The sequence below is a fragment of the Protopterus annectens genome, chromosome 13.part0 (assembly GCF_019279795.1).
Source record: "Protopterus annectens isolate FY-2018-M chromosome 13.part0, PAN1.0, whole genome shotgun sequence".
Taxonomy (NCBI): Eukaryota; Metazoa; Chordata; order Ceratodontiformes; family Protopteridae; genus Protopterus; species Protopterus annectens.
In genome coordinates this window covers 990,104,750-990,124,179 of record NC_056747.1, presented here as the reverse complement: position 1 = coordinate 990,124,179, position 19,430 = coordinate 990,104,750, and the positions used below count along the sequence as shown (strand labels likewise).

The 19,430-nt window shown below is 39.6% G+C and overlaps 1 protein-coding gene across 1 annotated transcript in view; it reads right to left on the bottom strand.

Annotated features, from left to right (window-relative positions):
- Positions 1 to 7,101: 7,101 nt before the first annotated feature.
- Positions 7,102 to 19,430, bottom strand: part of LOC122788021 (keratin, type I cytoskeletal 13) — a 64,807-nt gene continuing 52,478 nt past the window's right edge. Inside the window, exon 8 of the mRNA XM_044054944.1 lies at positions 7,102 to 7,652. Within this exon, the coding sequence (XP_043910879.1) occupies positions 7,543 to 7,652 (110 nt within the window). The 3' untranslated portion in view covers positions 7,102 to 7,542. The remainder of the gene's footprint in view (positions 7,653 to 19,430) is intronic.

The following is a 19,430-nucleotide window of genomic DNA, read 5'->3' as shown; positions in this document are numbered from 1 at the left end:
TACCTGTCCTCCACAAAACGGCTGCCGATCCTCTGCAGCTAAGTCCACAAAACAGCTGCTGATCCATGAATCCCCTGGCCTGCGCATGGGTCTCCTGCAAGAGATCCTGCGATGCAGTCCGGTGACCTTTCGGTCTGTGCGGTCATCACCGCACAGACCTTTGGGTTGGAAGGGCAGAGTTTCCTGTCTTTCCTATCCGGACTGCCTAACAGAGCAGTCTGAAGCTGTGGAATGAGCACACATGCATGCATGGAGTTCTCAAGAACCATGCACGCATGCATGGAGTCCGTGATTTTTTTTTTAATTTTATTTTTCTATTTTATTCTACAGGTGGGGGGGGGGCTGCAGGACGGGGGGCTGCAGTCCTATAACATGAGCCGCCCCTGAACAGAACCCTGCCTAATGGCTCACAGAGCACCTCAGTGCACTTCAGCACATGCCATGTGTATGATTGGCTGGGCGACCATCATTTCACCACAGGGCTTCTGCCTGTGTCTGTCTTGGACTGGGGCAATATGTACTGATCATGTAAATAAGGGTATAAAGTTATCTAGGATTGTGAGGGCTGTATGGCCATTATGCTAGTTAGGTTCAAATGTCCTATGGTTCCATAAGCTGATGTAAAATGCTTTAACAGCCACACACACAAACATGCCCACATTGAGGATAGCACCTCTTCCAATTACTGCTTGCAGGAAATGGCACGGCACACACATACTGCAAGTTGGCTGAATGTAGATTAGAACACTTACTTATGTAATGGCACACACTACAGATCGCAGTACATGATGCATGCAATACACATCATGTCTGCTAGTACTACTGGCTTAGGACATATTATGCTTGCTGACATCAGCAAGCCTAGTTGTGGTCAGCATTTGGAGGGCCACATCACTTGCTAAAAATGAAATAATGCAAAACCCTACCTCTTTCTAAGCTACTGAGTTGATCATATATATGCCACAGGGACATACACACACACACACACACCCCAAGTGGTCTGGAGTGAGATAAGAACCCCTACCTATCAAAGTTTACACACTGTAGATCACAGTACTTATTGCATGTGCCTCAGCTGATAGCATTTTTGCATGTTATTGCAGGAAAACTACTTGTGGGTTACACAAACTGGGCTTATGTTGAACAGCAACTGTGGCCTGCAGAGTGATATTGCTTCTTACTGTTATCTGTATCTAAAATCCTAGCAGTCAGATAACTGTTAGTATCCTAGCTATGTGTCTACAGTTACCAGTGTTTCCATATGTGTCTGTTTGCACTTAATGGGCAATCCTGTGGGCAGGAACAATGTGCTTTGTCCATGTGTGAGGAGGCAACATTATACATTACACCAAATGCCCACTTGTTGCTGTCTATGTGGTGACATATGTAGGCAAGTGCATTATGTACTGTTGACCCTCATTTTGGATCCTTTGAGCAACATTATAAATGTGTGATAGAGCAGCTTTACTCACCATTATTAGAATATGTAGGACAATACAGACATCCACACACATATTTATGTATATAACAGGGATGTATATATAAATGTAGCTGTGTGGGTATGATATGTATATGTGTTATCTAGATATACGGGGAGAGACTGAGTTGTCTGTATATATATATATATATATATATATATATATATATATATATATATATGTATGTATGTATATATTATATACATAAGCATATATCAGTTTGGAAATACATAGAGATAGATATGGTATGCATGTGAGAGAGCGGAAGCAACTATGCATGTGAGAGAGACATAGTGACAGACGGATATCTATACATATATGTATGTATGTATAGACATAATTATACATAACAGGTCATTTTGATGATGGGGAAACAGAATTGTGATCATTTTAACTTAAGTGTATGGGCATGCCCAGTGGGAATGTCAGTACTTAAAAAGTAACTCCAGCCCACATCTACCTGCACTCCAGTTCTAGATTTCATGTGTTACAGACAATGACATCTGTCCCTGTTTCCACAGTACTTCAACACAGTTGCAAAAGGAATATTTGATATGGAAATGCTGAATACTTTCAACATGTAGGGACACTATTTACAATTCCCACATGTAACCGTGCCCTTAAAGTGCAACTACATGCTTGGTTTCAAATGTTCAAATAAGAATTTAAAGTTCTTCCCCACCCTGTATATAAAAACATAATAGTGGACTGGGTGTCTGTAGTCCCATGTGGATGTTACTTCTGTCCAAATAGCCCACTATATTCTTGCATAAATGTAGCAGAGCCATACATACAAGACCATATTATAGAATTCTTACAAGTAGTGTGTAGGTTAGAGACATACCTTCCAAATGCAGCAGTTGACAGAACTGCAGTTCAGGCTGAGTCTGTCTAATGCACGGATTACACAGCCAATACATGGATAGGTAAAGGTTGGCATCAATTTTAATATATGCATTTGAGTAGGAGTAAGGTGTCAGTCCCTAGGGCCCTAGGTTGTCAGTGAATGTGGTAAGCATTGTCTCTTAGCCAAATCTAGGGCATACTAGGCACTCCTACATCTGTCTACAGGGTCATCATCAGGGGGTTCCTCCTCCGATTCCTACTGTGAGTGTGGCTGTGGTGACCTAGGCATTAGTGGGTGGCTGTGTATCCCTTCCCTTTGCTTATCCTGCTGCAGCTGTTTCTGCAGGATCATATTGTGTAGCAGAGCATATATTGTGAACATATGTGCACATGTGGCTAGAGAGTACTGCGGGGCTCCACCAGATATATTGAGCCACTGGAACTGTGACTTCAGAACTCCAAACATGAGCTCTATGATGTTCCTAGTTTGTGCATGTGCCTCATTATGGCATTCTTCCATGGGTGTGTCTGCATTTCTGATGGGTGTCATCATCCATGATTCCAGGGCGTAACTAGCATTCCCCAGTAAATGGCTGTGTGGGAAGTCCCTCCTAGCAAACGTCTGGTAGAGCTGTGATGCATGCCAGATATGAGAGTCATAAAAACTGCCAGAGCTGCCAGCACACACATTCATGATAATCCCCTGGGCATTGTACATGACTTGGCAGTTGATGGAGTGGTACCCCTTGCAGTTGATGTAGATTATGCCCTACTTACCAGGTGGTGCCTTGATGTGTACATGAGTGCAGTCTCTGGCACCCAGTACTTCAGGGTAGTGTGCTACATGGTAGAAGTGTTGCATATTGCTGGCTTTCGCCTCATCAATGAGAGGAAAGAAATGTGCTCACTGGCATCTGGTAGCATGGCATCCACTAACTGGTGGAGTACCCTGGATGTTAATGAATGTGAGACCCCCATCATGTCCCCAGTTGGTCTTTGGAAAGTACCTGTAGCTAGTATCCTAAGGGTTACACATACCTTTGTTTCCAATGGAATGGGTTCCCCACTGTTGGCTCTGGGTCTGAGTTGAGGGTGGCAGAGCTCAGTGAGTTCTTGTAGTATGTCCCTGTCCACTCTGTATCGCTCTACAATCTCCAGCTCATTTAGCAGCTGGAAGGTTCCCCTGGGTCTGAACACTCTTCTCCTTCTTGGCCTAGTCCTATTGTCAGCAGCACCAGCAGCAATGACTTCAGCAACTAGCACATACAGATGTAGCATACCTGCAGCAGCCCCTAGCACTATGTCAGTTAAAATTCCCAAGTTTCTATTCCAATGGTCCAGAGTATTAGGGAAAAATCAGAATGTAGGGTGTATGCATAATTTACAGAGCTCTGTTGTGGGTGCAGAATGTGAGATTGGCTAGGTATGATACATTCCACCCGCCTACAATAAAATTAACACCATTTAATGGCCCTATTTTAGCTGAAACAAGGATCAAAAGTAATTGAATACATTTTTGTTTTCAGACACTCTCAGCACAGCAGAGTGCTCTGCAAACACATGCACTGAAGGTAAACAGAGCTTAGAAGTTAGTCGACACCCCCCCCCCAAAGGGCATGCTCAGCCAGGTGACGCACTGTGTAGACAGGCACAGCTAAGCTGAAATGTGCTTAGAAATCAGTGGACACAACCCCCCCCCCAATGTCAGCTACATCCTATGTAAACAGCAACATGGATCTAAGCCTACACAAAGGGGATATGCGGACACAATTACTCCTTTCTGCTATTCACTAACACCACCTCATTTGCATAGGTATCTATACTCACAGCCTGGAAACTACACGCTTCATAGCCCTACCAACAAGATCACTGCACCATTGTGGGGACTCCACACAAGGTCCTGTAATACAGTTCTGTCACATAATATTAAAGTTTTTTATTCCAATTATTTTTTTTCTATACAGCTTGTTTGCGCACTGGGGCAAACCACGCAAACATGCCCAGATTATTAAAAAAAAGTTTAGTTTGACTTACTTCCTTTAATTTTTCCCGATATGCAGGATAATACTTTCACTTATATGTGTATGTGGTATGACATTTCTGTCCATATATCTACATTTTTGCAGCCCCTTTTGTCTGTCTGCACTCCTATACACTGAATTTTTCTGCGCACACTATGGACACTTATACTGGGTCTGAAGGGGATGCATATCTGGTAGCTGGATCACTCTACCTGCCTCATTTGCATTGAATTCACCTGCTTATAAGGTGATTTGCATGCCACAAAAGCTCCCATGGTGGTGCATGAGTGTGCGCCACTCAGCAGCGTTTCTTCTTCTTCTTCTTCTTCTTCTTTCGGCTTTTTCCCGGTTAGGGGTCGCCACAGCGGATCACCTTGTCCGCACATTGAATGGCAGTGGAGTTTTACGGTGTCGAGTTGCCAGCCCGGCACCCAACCTTCCACAGAAGGCACACTCACACGCACACCTAGGGCCAATTTAGAGTGTCCAATCCACCTACAGCATGTCTTTGGGATGTGGGAGGAAACCGGAGCACCCGGAGGAAACCCACGCGACCACAGGGAGGACATGCAGACTCTGCACAGAAGGCACCCCAGCCGAGGATCGAACCGGAGAACCTCTTGCTGTGAGGCAGCCACTCAGCAGCGTTTACTGAATCCAAAAATATGTTCATGCATGTGTAAGCAGCGTGGGGTGATGCCTACATGGAAATAAAACATGTAGGCTTTGTTAAATTCCCCCCAAATGCACCTACTGCTTGCATACATGTGGAATGACTTTTGAGAGATTATTAGCAGTTGACAAGAACTAGGTCCAAACAATTGTAAAAGAAATGGATGGTTTAAGAGAGAAATTGTCACATTTAACAAAGGTCATAGAAGAGATGTAAAATGAAACAAAAGAAAAAAAGGAAACAAGAAAACTGTACTCAGAGGAGCACTGCAAACTAACAAATAAATCTCCAAATAGCAGTATAGGGCTATGGATCCTTCCTGAAGCAAAACACAGCAAAGAAGATCTGCAGGCAGGTATCGTGCATTATGAGCAGGGTTCCAATAAGCCCTGGAAAGTTTTTTTTGCTAAGTTATCCTGAGTCTGTAACATCAGTCCTAAAGATTATTGAAGATGGAGCTGCTCTTATTGAATTTATTTTTTTTTTCTAAAGAAAACACTTGATAACATAGATTTCACCTAGATGCCTCTTCATTTTGGAAACTGGTTTAGTAGGGGGAGAGTATTAACTTATCTTGAATTATGAGAGTGCAATCTTAATGTCAAACTGATTCTAATATAAAATATGGCATTGATAATTACTAAATGAGTACAGTGGATAAGCACTAAAGTAGCATAGTTTAACATCACTTTTAGCATCACCTTTCTATTGTGAAGAATTCAACATGCATACAAATTAAAATGTTCAAACATGCATTGCATGCAGCAAACCAGTTTGAAAGCAGCTTAGATTAAACAGAAAATATCAGATGTTCAAAACCACATATAAACAAATTCCTCTTTATAGCTAATTACCTCCACAGTGTTTTTAGTCTCTCACACAAACACACACACACACACACACACACACACACACACACACACACACATATATATATATATATATATATATATATATATATATATATATATATATATATATTTATATATATTGGTCCCCTTCACATGATCGACTTTTCAGAAAGTCGACTTTCATATGGCCAAGACCATAGGATCGACTTTTGAAAAGCCGACCATGGGGAAACCGCTATCTCCGTACAGTGCGGAATGGGTAAATTTCCTTCTTCCACTCTGTAGTGTGATCACGGAGTTGATATATTTAAGTTACGGGGGTGGGGGGTATAGCCCTCCACGGAGGGGGGGGTGCAAGGGGGAGTAGCCCCCTGCTAACAGTTTAAGGTAAGTGTTTGTTTTGTTTTTTGGTGTTTATTTTCCATGGTCGGCTTTTCAAAAGTTGATCATATGGTCTCAGCCATATGAAAGTCAACTTTCTGAAAAGTCAACCATGTAAAGAAGACCCATATATATATATATATATATATATATATATATATATATATATATATATATATATATTTAAGCAATCTGTCATTTATTTAACTAGTTAGAAGATACTTTGCTTTAATTTAATAATACAAAATACACCATGAAGTTTACATTCTGAAGTCATAGATCTAAATTTTAATTCTACCCTACTACACAGACACTAACACACATACACACTATCCATTTCATTTACTTTCCAATGTACATGTAAAAGTGGTATTACTGTGCTCACAACAGTATACATTTCATCTTTACTGAGGAGGAGGGACATATAACATGCTCATCTCTACTGTTTTTAGTAGCTTTATTTCACCTTTGAAGTGCAATGTCCTCCTGGTTTGTTAGCATTTGATGCAGCTTTTCAAAAGAAGATGGCAGTGAATCATCAAAAGGCTAAGTTGTTAGCTTAAGCTGTTCCACATGGCAACAGAAACCAACTCATTTGGGATTTATAACTAAATCTTTTAGCTGAAGCTCAAAGAAACAGAACCTTGTACCGTCCTGGAATTTCTACAGCTGGCCATTTTGCAAAGTGTTATTTAGATGTCCAAATGTAAACAATTCCTCATAGTTGAAAAATCTAACAGTAACTTATAGTAACTCAATAATGACATTTAAACTTTACATTGACTGTTACTGACCTTAGGAATATTTTCACAACCATTGCAAAAATCAGAGTACTAGAGCCAAGAAAAATCTGTGTTTTATTTTAAGTCTTTTATTTGTAATATGTGTGTGAACAGGTGATGTCGGTTCAAAATTATATCCAGTTCTCTCTTTTCACTATTAAAATTACAAATGTGCAAAGTGAATTGCCTGGATCTGTTGTAATGAAAACAAAAGATGTTATTTTGCAAAGCTCTAACTCTTAAAATAAGTAGGGGGAAGGTAGATGGATGTTTTTAGATCTGGTGTTACTGTTAGCCTTATAGCTTTCCTGAACTTCGGTGCTATGAGAAAGCAGCAGTGATCCATTAAAACATGAAAAGCAGAAGTGGGGAGTATTTCTGAGATCATGAAGACCAACAGTAATGAAGCAGTGAAGCAGTAAGTTAATTATTAAGAACGAGAGTACTGAAATTGTATTATAATAACAATTTGAGCAGAAAAAAATGCATTTATAGTATGAGGTAGGTCAATCAAATCGGTAATTTCTCTGGAGGTCCTGGATATTCCTTTTTTGACACAACCTTTCCATCTATTATTTCTTCAACGACTGTCCTGACATTCTTGGTAATAACTGGGTTAACTAAAAAGAAAAGAGCATCTTAGATTATTGTTCCACGTGTATTATATTTGCAGTAAAGCAGGACTGTTTTACTCATTTTTTTAATATTTTGTTTACCAGGCTATCCAGCTAGGAACAGTATTATAGTATACTATATCACATGCAACAATATAAACATAAGAAGTCAAAAATGCAGTTAGCAGTGCACAGTTTGAGAAAGGTTCTTTGCCCCTTGCACAACATTCCTTCTAACAATATGACTTCAAAGAGTGCTATACAGGAAAATTCAGTTATGTAAAGAAAATAACATTTTTACACAGTAATCATGGAAGGTTAGGTTGTTATACTTCAAAGAACTGAAACAATGCTGTAGTTTTCCATCACTTTTCTGTTAAGGGCACAGTTCAAATTTTCAGACAGAGGGTTAGAAAGTTGTTGCAATGTTTTAAGAGACAGAGAAACCAGTTGTTGCTCTGTAGTCTGGCTACTCTGACCTATTTGAATACAAAGACATTGTTTAAGAAAGGAATTTCATTTTTCTTAAATAATGTGCTTCCCCCTTGCAATCAAATCCCACAAACTGTGGGTTAATCCTGTGATACCCACACTCAGTCACAGTTTATTGCTAAAATGTTCAACAGTCATATAGTTTGATAACAACTAACCAGAAATAAGTCGTGGTTGTGAATGCACACTTAAAATTCAAAGAATATTTTGTGCAAATAAAACAAAACACTGCCATATGAAACATTAATGTTTTCTGCTAATGCTAGTACAGATACAAAAGATGTGACACGTAAGTATAAATTTATAAAGCTGCCATAGCTAAGACCATTACACAAGACATTCTTAAAATTTTAACAGATTACTGTTTTTATAATTTAATATATATAAAGCACTTTGTCTATTCAGAATCTTCAGAAATCTTTTTCTGTTTAAAAACTTTCATAGCTTGTTGTCTTAGGCTATTGTATAAACTGAAACATTTACTCTGTGTAATTATCTCTTGGCTAGTGGGGGCTGGTTCTTTTGTGTTCTTGTAAAAAAAAAGTTGTGTTTCTGGTCTTTGGTGCAGGCTGGAGAAGTTGTTTGACAACTGAGCTACAAAATATAAGTATTTTTGATTATTTTAACAGATTACTGTTTTATAATTTAATATATATAAAGCACTTTGTCTATTCAGAATCTTCAGAAATCTTTTTCTGTTTAAAAACTTTCATAGCTTGTTGTCTTAGGCTATTTTGTTCCACCCTCCCTCCCTGTTGGTGTCTTGCTCTTATACTTGGTGGCTTTGCAGTTGCCGCCCTACTGTGACACACCTCCCAGTCTAGTGTCATTAGCTCATTCTTCTTAATACAGAGAACATTTGATAAGGCCTTCTGTTCCTCCTTTTTACCTTTTCAAAAGTAAAACAAAACTTTTTTTCTTCTTAGCCTGAACCTTCTTGTGTTCTGACTGTCCTTCTCAAACATATTGGAAATATACAGTATATTTCAGAGCATTTGTTATAACTGTATTTGCTATAACTGATTTAAGTATTTTTTCTGGCTTTTGAATATTTACTTCTTAGCGACTACATATTATTTTGTTTATACAGCTCTGCATTCTATTTAAACTGTTTTTGTGTTGATTAACTGTTTTGCACTCTTAAAAGTTATTTGTTGCTTAATTTTACCTGTAGGCTAACACACTCAAGTGTGCTAGCCACTTAAAAGCATTTATAGCATTTACTGTCTGTTTTTTCCTTGTCTCTGTAAAAAAAAATCTCTTGTTTTCCCACCTTACTGAACTAGAGTAGTCCAGTTTCAGAGTTGCTGATCCCTGGGCTTTGTTTTAGTTCCTGTTACTGATCCATTGCCTTATTAGGAAGGAGGGAAGTTTCTTTGCTTACCAGTGGGAGTGGGAAGCACTGAGCAGCCTTTTGTCCGAATTGGTGAAGTTTCAGCCAGAAACTAGTAGTCTATTGGTCGTTTTGGGCCAATTCCTAGCTCCTTTCAGCCCCTGCTATAAAACACGCTAAACACGTGTTTTCCAGCTTGTACCAACTCTGCACAGATCCTCGTGGTGGCCTGCAGAGTGATCCAAGCAGCAGAGAGCTAAAAGAGTGACTTTCTACCAGATATAAGTATTTTTGTGGCTTTCCTACTGTTATTAAGCTAGCGACTGCATTTCGCCTGTTTTACTGCTACTTTAAGTGATTTCTGCATTTTACACTGTTTATTGCACTTTAAGTTACTAATTGTTGCAAATTGTTTCTGTAGGCTACACACTAAAGTGCTAGCCGATTTACAGCATTTATAGCATTTACTGTCTGTTTTTCCTTATCTCTGTAATAAAACAAAAATCTCTTGTTTTCCACTTTACTGAACTAGAGTAGTCCAGTTTCAGAGTTGCTGATCCCTGGGCTTTGTTTTAGTTCCTGTTACTGATCCATTGCCTTATTAGGAAGGAGGGAAGTTTCTTTGCTTACCAGTGGGAGTGGGAAGCACTGAGCGCCTTTTGTCCGATTTGGTGAAGTTTCAGCCAGAAACTAGTAGTCCATTGGTCGTTTTGGGCCAATTCCTAGCTCCCTTCAGCCCCTGCTATAAAACACGCTAAACTGTACTGCTGATCTAACCAGCATATCCTATAACTGAAAAGTTCATCTCTACTTGATTCCCAAGTAGACTATTCTCTATCTGTAAAGCCTAGCACTTACTCCTACAGTACTTGCACCTTGATAAAGCACTCTTATTATAGATAGTACCCCACCAGCCCAAAACCCACTTCCCGGAGTCCTTTGAAAGTTCTTTATCTACTACTTCTAGTATGTCGAGGGATCAGTTGCTAGTGTCCTCTCCAGCTCAACTGGTGAACCTGGGAATATTGAGGCAATGTTACAATTGCCTCATGTACACTGACAATCCTCTCCTTCTCCCACAAAACACAAATACATGCGAGAGATGCAACTATACGGCCAAACTGGAGGCTGAGCTCTCTCAACATAGGACTGGCAAGACCAGACAGGAGGAGAAGGCAACCACACACAATACATACCCAGTCACACATGGTACCATCACAACTTCAAATCATACACATACTCACACAAAGACATACTCGGAGGCTCTGGTCAAAATTTACCAAAACAGCAGAGGCCACCAAAGCAGACACCCAAACAACTACCACCTCACGACCCAACACATGCAACACATAGACCACACAGTCAGAGTGTCAAACAGTCACAGCCCTTAAGGCCAAACAAAATGCCAGACACACTTGTCATTGGTGATTCCATAGTCAGGCACACTGGCGTCCCGCTCACCAGACTGAGTAAGGAGAAGGTCACAGTAAGCTGCCTGTCGGGCTAGAATCCACCACCTAACGCAAGCACTCAGGTCTCTCAACAGCAGGTACAAGTCCGTCGCAGTCTTTGTCCACGCTGGTGTCAACGACCTGAGACGTACTTCCTTGCACTACATGAAAGGGACGTCGAGGAGCTCTCTGATTATGTAGCCCAGGCAGGTATGACCCTGACCTTGAGCAGTATCCTACCTTCACCTAGAATGATGCCACAATACAGTGATAAGATGATCAGCTTTAATAATTGGCTTAAATTCTGGTGTCATTCAAAGGGGATCAATGTCTGTCTGCCTGGGATGACATGCTGGACAAGCCACGCTGCCGAGGGACGGCTTGCACCTGTCACCCTGGGCTTCCGGATATTGGCAAAGGCTCTTGCCACCCCATAGTGCCTTTTAGGCAAGGCTCAAATTCTAAACCTACCACCCTAGAACACCAAAAGGAAAAAACTAAGGGTAATGCTGCTCAATGCCAGAAGTCTCAATCTCAAGATGCACGCACTCGAGGCCCTTCTCAATATGGAGAACATCGATGTCTGTGCTGTGACAGAAACCTGGTTCAAGGCTCCTGAGAGCACCCCAGCACTAACAGGTTTCACCTCATATCATACGTTCGGCCCCAAAATCCGGACAACACCAAGAAAGGAGGTGTCCATATTCATAAAGGACACCCACACCTCAAGGTTGGTATGCATCGGAGACCATCTAGGTGCAATTAACCATAGGCAAGACTGCTCTGCAATTTGTAGCATGTTACAGGCCACCCTCTCAAACTCAGAAACCTCACATGGCCTTCCTGAAAACATTGGAGGGATAAATGTATCTCCAAACACCATCATACTAGGTGACTTCAACTACCCTAATATAGACTGGGAACACTACTCAAGCCCGAACACTCTAACCCAAAGATTCCTGGAGTTCATAAACTCAAATGCCATGGAACAACTAGTCACCATCCCCACAAGAGGTGAAAACATACTTGATCTCATCATCACGAACATGGGATCAAAATGTTCAACACCGAAGTATACCCCTCACTGGTGAGATCAGATCATAAACTAATCTCGCTGGAGGTCCTCATCCCGCCCCACCTGAAACAAAAGACCACCGTGAAAAAGTTCTCAAAGCCGGATTTCACACTTCTAAAAACTAGTGTGGTCTCCTTTAAGGCCCCTGAGCCAGTGGTAAACATTACTCAAACCGCTGAATCACTTACAAATGCCTTCTACCAGCACCTACAGGACTGCATGGATCAGGCAATCCCAAACAAAACTAAGACTCTCTGTACCAAAGGCAAGCGTCCAGTCTGGTGGACCCCAGCCATAAACAAGCTCTACAACAAAAGGAGGAAGCTACTACAAGATAGAGCAAAATCCTTGAAAGGTAAGACACCTTTGATCATTATAAGTAAAAACTAAGAGCTCTCATAAAATCATCCAAGGCAAATTTTGAGAGAAAAATCGCCAAGGACTCTAAAGACAATCATAAGGCCTTCTTTAGCTATGTTAGAAACCTAGGAGGAAACTCCCAGATATGCTCAGAATTAGTTCAAAATGATGTGAAAATTACTGAACCTACACACATTGCTAACATACTGGCTGACAGGTTCAGTGCAAACTTCTCCCCCTCCCCAAAAGGAGAGATATCTATTCCAGAGGATTGTAGCCCCCAAACATCTCCAACCCAGGTGAGAACTGCCCTCACTAAGGCAAAACACAGCATCCATGGGACCGGATGGTGTCCCCGGCTGTGTGCTTCATGAACTCAACGAGGAATTAAACCCACAGTTAGGACAGCTGTTTAATCTTAGCCTCACCTCAGGATAAGGAGTGGCGACTGTGGTCCCACTTCATAAGGGCGGTGCCTCCACAGACCCTGGAAATTACCGCCCCATTAGCTTGACAAGCCTTATCTGCAAAGCCATGGAGAGGATCATAATGGAACTCATAAATAAAGACATAGGGAACTTGCAGACTTTGGATCCAACCCAGTTTGGCTTTGTCAAAGGCAGATCCTGCCTCTTAAACTTGGTTGACTTTTTCGAGACAGTCACCAAGGCCATTGATGAGGGAAAGGCAGTCCATACAGCCTACCTCGACCTGGCAAAGGCCTTGACACAATACCCCACTCAGGTATCATCGAAAAACTCATCAGCTTGAATGTAAACCCATACATCACAAGATGGGTTGCAAACTGGCTAAGCGACAGAACCCACAGGGTCAGAGTTGCTGGAGCCATGTCAGACTCAAAGCCTGTCACAAGTGGTGTCCCACAGGGCTCAGTCCTGGGTCCACTCTTGTTCGGCATCTACTTTTCTGAAGTACAAGCAAACACAGGAGGGTTATGGCTGACAAAGTTTGCAGATGACTGCAAACTGGGCGCCACAGTCGAAAACTCATCTGACACAGATATCCTCCAGAAGGGCCTCACAGAAACAGATAACTGGTGCCAGAGCCATGGCCTGAAGTTAAATGCCAAAAAATGCATAGTCATACCATTCGGGAAAAACAAGGTTACCCCTAGCTACCATATAGGTGACAATCCACTGAGCACAGAAAAAGTCATCAGGGATCTGGGGACCCAAGTTGACAGTAGTCTTTCGTTTGACACTCATGTTGCTAAAGTAGTTAGGAAAACCTTCTATATCGCCCACCTGATCATGAAGGGATTCACATCTAGATCAAGGGAGGTCATCGTCCCCCTGTACTCATCACTCATTAGACCTATGATTGAGTATAATGCCCGTTCGAATGTATCTGACCAGACACCTGATGCAGCTTGAAAGGCCCCAAAAGTTCCTCACCAAAAGGATAAAGGGTCTCAAAAATATGTCTTATGCTGCCCGACTGAAAGAACTCCAGCTTTATTCAGTCTCATACCGCTTGCTCAGAGGTGACCTGTGCCTGACATATAAGGCCATGTCAAACCCAGATTTGATGAATATGCTTCACCTCAAAAAATCTAGATCCCTCAGAACCACAAGGGCGGAGACTTAAACCTTGACACGGTTATAAATAGAACGTGCTGGAGGGACAGATTCATCACCCAGAGACTCCCTATGCTGTGGAACAAAATCCCGGTACATGTGAGGCAGAGCACCTCGCTGGCCTTGTTCAAGAGGAATCTTGACCAATGGATGGGAGATCGCAGATATACCCCAGGGATTACTTCAGTGTCACTGCTTGACAGAGGCACAGAAAAATGATAGGCATAGTTTTTATTCAAACTAAAGGGGTGGCGAAAGCCACATAACTATGGGCTAGGCTTATAAATGCCCTTGGGCAGATAGCCTAGTATGAACCTATGAACCTATGAACCTATGAACCTATGTTTATATTATATTTTAATTGAACACAACAGTCCACTGATTTGTCAGAACTCTTAATGTATAACCTTGCCTTAGTGTGTAGTCCACACTACCTTTATCACCAAAATATTTCAAAAATTGCTCATACAAGGTTCCTTGTATGAATTTTTGGTAGATTGGAAGTGGCATAATATTTATGAAGCTTGTAACGGTAATTAGTTTTTTTCCAAAATTTCCTTAGATTATAACTAGAGCAAAATGTTTTAATATCTTGTATTCTGATGTGGCTCTTGAACTATGGCTGAAATGGATCCAGTTTGGGCAAATCCACTACTCTGGTCTTGGGGGCCAAGCCCAATGCTGGAGGATGCAAGTCCCTTTTAGAAACAGTGCTTTAGGAGTCGTTTGTGATGTCACAGGCTGAATCATCACTCATGTACATTCTTGCAGTGTTTAAATATTTTTTTGTGATAATTTGAGTTTGTATTTTATAAATGACAATGTTTCATTATGGATAACATCATGTGGCCTGTATGCTTCAGTTTTTGGACAAGCCAGGATCCAAATTTACAAGTCTCTCCACAGACATTATTCATTTGCAAATTCTGGCAATGCATAGCACAGCTGTTTTGAGATTAAGTTTCATAATGTCACGCTGATCACATCCAGTATGTGATGTGTCACCTGCTATTATGTGGCAGCATCTCAAGCTATACAACTGTCACAGCAGTACCTTGTGCTAAACATTCTTGCTGATTTCTGTCAGCTAACCTGTGTCTTTCAAGCATAACATCTCCAAACTGTTGTGAAGCAGAGCAGTCAAACATTTAATCAAAAATTCTGTACAATGAAAAGAGAATATTTTGTAAAGGTTAAACCAGACCCAATGGTTTGTTATTTAATTTAGGCAGCTCATGAGTTCTATTCAGTTAAGTTTTTGTTTGGTACGTTTCCTAAGATGCTTTTTTTCAGGAATGGGGCATACTTCAGTAAAATAAATATCCAAAAAAAGTTTCCTGTAAAGAAGTTCTGTGGATTTCTGTGGTGATTAGAACAATAGTAAGATTTCACACCCCCATGGATCTCACTTAGTCCTGTATTAGCTACTCCAGCTTTTCTTTTTGACCCCAGCTGATATTCTATACTATTTCTCTTATTACTACTTCGACCTATCCTGTTCTGCTTCTGGTCGATAATCTTTCTCAAGTCACTGTATAAAGTGCGCTCATTGTTATTGTTAAATTTTGCTGAATGCATGCTGCTCACGTGTATTTATAAACTGTTGAATTTTCTGCTTTTCTGTCGTATAACTTTTTGAAAATTGTATTGTAAAAACTTTATTTTTTTTGTGTGAATTCTTGTGGTGCTTTCCTCCTGTGCCTCCACTGTAAAAGAGGCTCTGTCCAGTCAGATCATTCTGGTAAACAAATGTAAATAAATGCTAACTAACTAACTAACTAACTAACTAACTAACTAACTAACTAACTAACTAACTAACTAACTAACTAACTAACTAACTAAACAAATAAATAAATGTCTCCTGCTCTAACAGATCTCTTGCATATCTATAAAACAAATAGCATCAGTACTATGAGATTCAGAGACTTAAACCTTGCTTGCAACATAAATAGGACATGTTAGAGGGACATATACATCTCTTAGAGAATCCCCCTTCTCTGGAACAGGCGTCTCATTCATGTGAACTAGAGTTCCTCCCTGACCCTATTCAAGTGTGACCTTGATCAGAGTGGATGGAAATAGGAAAATCACCTCACACCTGAGTCACTTCACACCTATTTCTCTAATGGAAAGAGTCAGTCTGTAGTTGCTTGACCACCTATGCCCTAACCTACATATACACCTTAAAATAACATCCAGGGCACCATAACATGTTGAGTAATCTTAGAATGCATGGCAAGGCTTATAAAGGTCCCTGTGGTAGCTAGTCTAGTACACACCCATGAAACTATGAACCTATGAACACGTTCTTTTCAGAGAGTTGTGGGACCTGTCAGAACCCATTTCACTATTTCAGGATTTTAAATTATCCTTTGCTTTTAGCATTCCTTATGCTGGTCTGGTGATCATTAAAGTTCTTCATAGGAATCCATTAAATATTGTACAAATAGACAGTTATCAAGAAGTAAGAAATATAATCCAAGACAATTTATTGTACAAATGGTGAGGTAAGCTCTCTAGTTTCTGTTTTATTAGAAACATCCCCCAACCTAGCATCTTCATATACAAGCTCTAACACCCTAAATCTAAACTGATGGCTAACCCCATTTTCTATAGTGTGCTTAGCTAATGCACTATATGTATGTCCTCGCCTATAACAATAGTTGTGGTCCCTAATGCATTCATGAAGACGTCTATTCATCTTTCTAATATAGAATGAAGAACAGACTATGCATTGTGCTAAGCAGACAAGGTTCTTACTATTACAGTCAGCATTAACTAGAGAGCTTACCTGGATTGTGAGGTTAAGAGCCCATTTAGGTAAAGGGCTCAATGACCATATAGCCATTACAGCCAAATTGAGAAGTAGGAAATAAATATAGATGTATTAAATGTCCTATATATGTTTTTACTATGTTATTTTAATATTGTGTTATATATATTTTATATTTTGTGAGATACATTGTTTATTTTTTAAGTTATATAAGTTTTAATATTTGTATATATTATGTATTATATATTGCATACATATATATCTATATCTATATATATATATCTATATCTATATATATCTATCTATATATATATATATATCTATATATATATATATATATATATATATATATATATATATATATATATATATATCTATATATATATGTATATATATCTATAGTACATTATAGCTTTAAAGGTGACGTCTATGAATGATTGGTTCATTTGAATTTTAATGGGTATAAAAGGATGTGACATCATTGTTTGAATTTGGTCTAATGAAGCAATTTTTTTGTGAAAGCGCTCACCATTTGACAATAAAGTTTCTTGGATTATATTTCTTACTTCTTGATTCCTGCTCCTCGACTTGCCTTAGAGTTTACAATTTGACTTATTTTTGCTGTTTATTGGTGATTCTTCTTTTGTGTGCAAATAGACAGTTATGTTGACAATCTCTCACATAGGATCTCCGAAAAGATTCATGCTTTCCATTGTATAGCTCAGTAAAAATGATCCTAATGGTCTCAAAATATTTTATAAAATCTGTGCTTTATCGCAGTGACTCATAATGCCTTATTTTGTTGCTCAGTGGAGTTTACCAGCAGATGTTCACTTTCACGATGCTTTAGGATCTATCACTTGGACCTGTTTCAAGGCAGCAGCCTTAGAAGGTACAGTCTCAGATATCTGCAGTTTGCTTTAGGTCTGTGGAGCTAGAACAAAAGTTTGATGCGCTGTCTGAAAGGAATCTGGACAGATCTACCCTACTCAGTATGAACACCAGATTCTTCTCCAAAAAGGGCCATATACGCATTAGGATCTACAATATGAAGAAAATCAACCAAATAAACAATCTAACTGTGGAATTCTGGTGGGTTGCAATTTGCAAGACACATCTACCCATTTTGCAACCTGCTCTTATTGAATTGCTGAAGGGATTAATTTAGATATCACTTAGAGTAATAAAGCATAATGTAAAAATAATTATTTGAAAGTATACTCTGCAGTCACTGTCTGGTAAATGAATGTCAAGAGTCATAAAATGTACTTGAAGATTCATCCTTGTTACATTATTATAGATTATTATAGATGCCTGTAGAAGCTGATAATGTCCAAACTAAAATTTTTAGGAGTGGCAGCTTTATGCTGACATACTTTAATATGAAATACTGTGTATGGAGACCCTTAGATGTTTACAACTTACTGTACCTGAATTCATAGGTTTATTATCAAAATCCCAAATGCAGATTCTCTGTAGATGGGAAATTAATCGGCAGATGGCTGAGTCCCATGTTGTTGACCATTACATGAAAAATATTTCACATCAGCGAATGTCACTGTGCATTTGCTGATATGAACTTGATGTACTGAATAGAGATCATGGTGCAGTGCAGTTTGGGACACTCATCCCTTTCCTCACTGTAGTGCAATCTCAGAGTTGGAATATATAGTTAGCAGGGGAGTGTGGGGGTGCAGCCCCCACAGGGGGTACAGGGGGGCTTGCCCCCCTGAAAAACATGATGTGAAGTGTAAGAGTTCCACTTACCTGAGCACCCATATGGGCATCACATTTGTTATTCTGCAAAAATGTCGAATCTGCTGAATTTGTTTAGCAGATTCAACATTTCCACCTCAGTAATAGCTTGATATTCAACATTTCTGTTCACTCTTCCAAATGGATTTTATTTGAAATTTCAGAATTTTGATAGTAAACCATATACATATATATATATATATATATATATATATATATATATATATATATATATATAATCAACTTCTCTTTGTCGATGATTTAAAACTGTATAGCTCATCAGATGAACTGAAAGCACAATTGCAAGTAGTCAAAACCTTTTCAGATGATATAGAATGTCATTTGGTCTTGATAAATGTGCAAAAGCAACCTTTAAAGCAGGAAATCCGCAGAACCAAGAAAGCATCAGTTTGGGACAGAAATGTGATAGAACATAAGCAAGGGGGAGTGTATAAATATTTGGAAATTGATGAAGGATCAGCAATAAAACACGAACAATTGTGAATAAAACTTAGTAAGGAAAATTTTAGAAAGTTCTGAAAACAGACACGACATCTAGGAACAAAATTCAAGCTATAAACCAATTTGCTCTTCTTGTCCTTACTTACAGTTTTGCAGTGATTGACTGGTCCTAACAGGTGTTGGATAGATTAGATAGGAAAACAAGAAGGATGCTTCTTGCTCATCAATGATTCATAAAAATCCGTGCATACCAAGATTATATATTCCCCATTCCGAAGGAGGTATGGGACTCCTTGAAATTCATTACATGTATAGATCTGCAATTGTGGGGCTGCAGACATATCTGCTGACCTCACAAAACCCAAATGTAGTGAAAGTTTTGAAACATGAGGAGAATAAATCTCAACTGACTTACCTGCTAAGTCTAGCAAAAGCATAACAGGGTCAAACAGGAATGGAAATCAAACCAAAAATAGATAAAAATC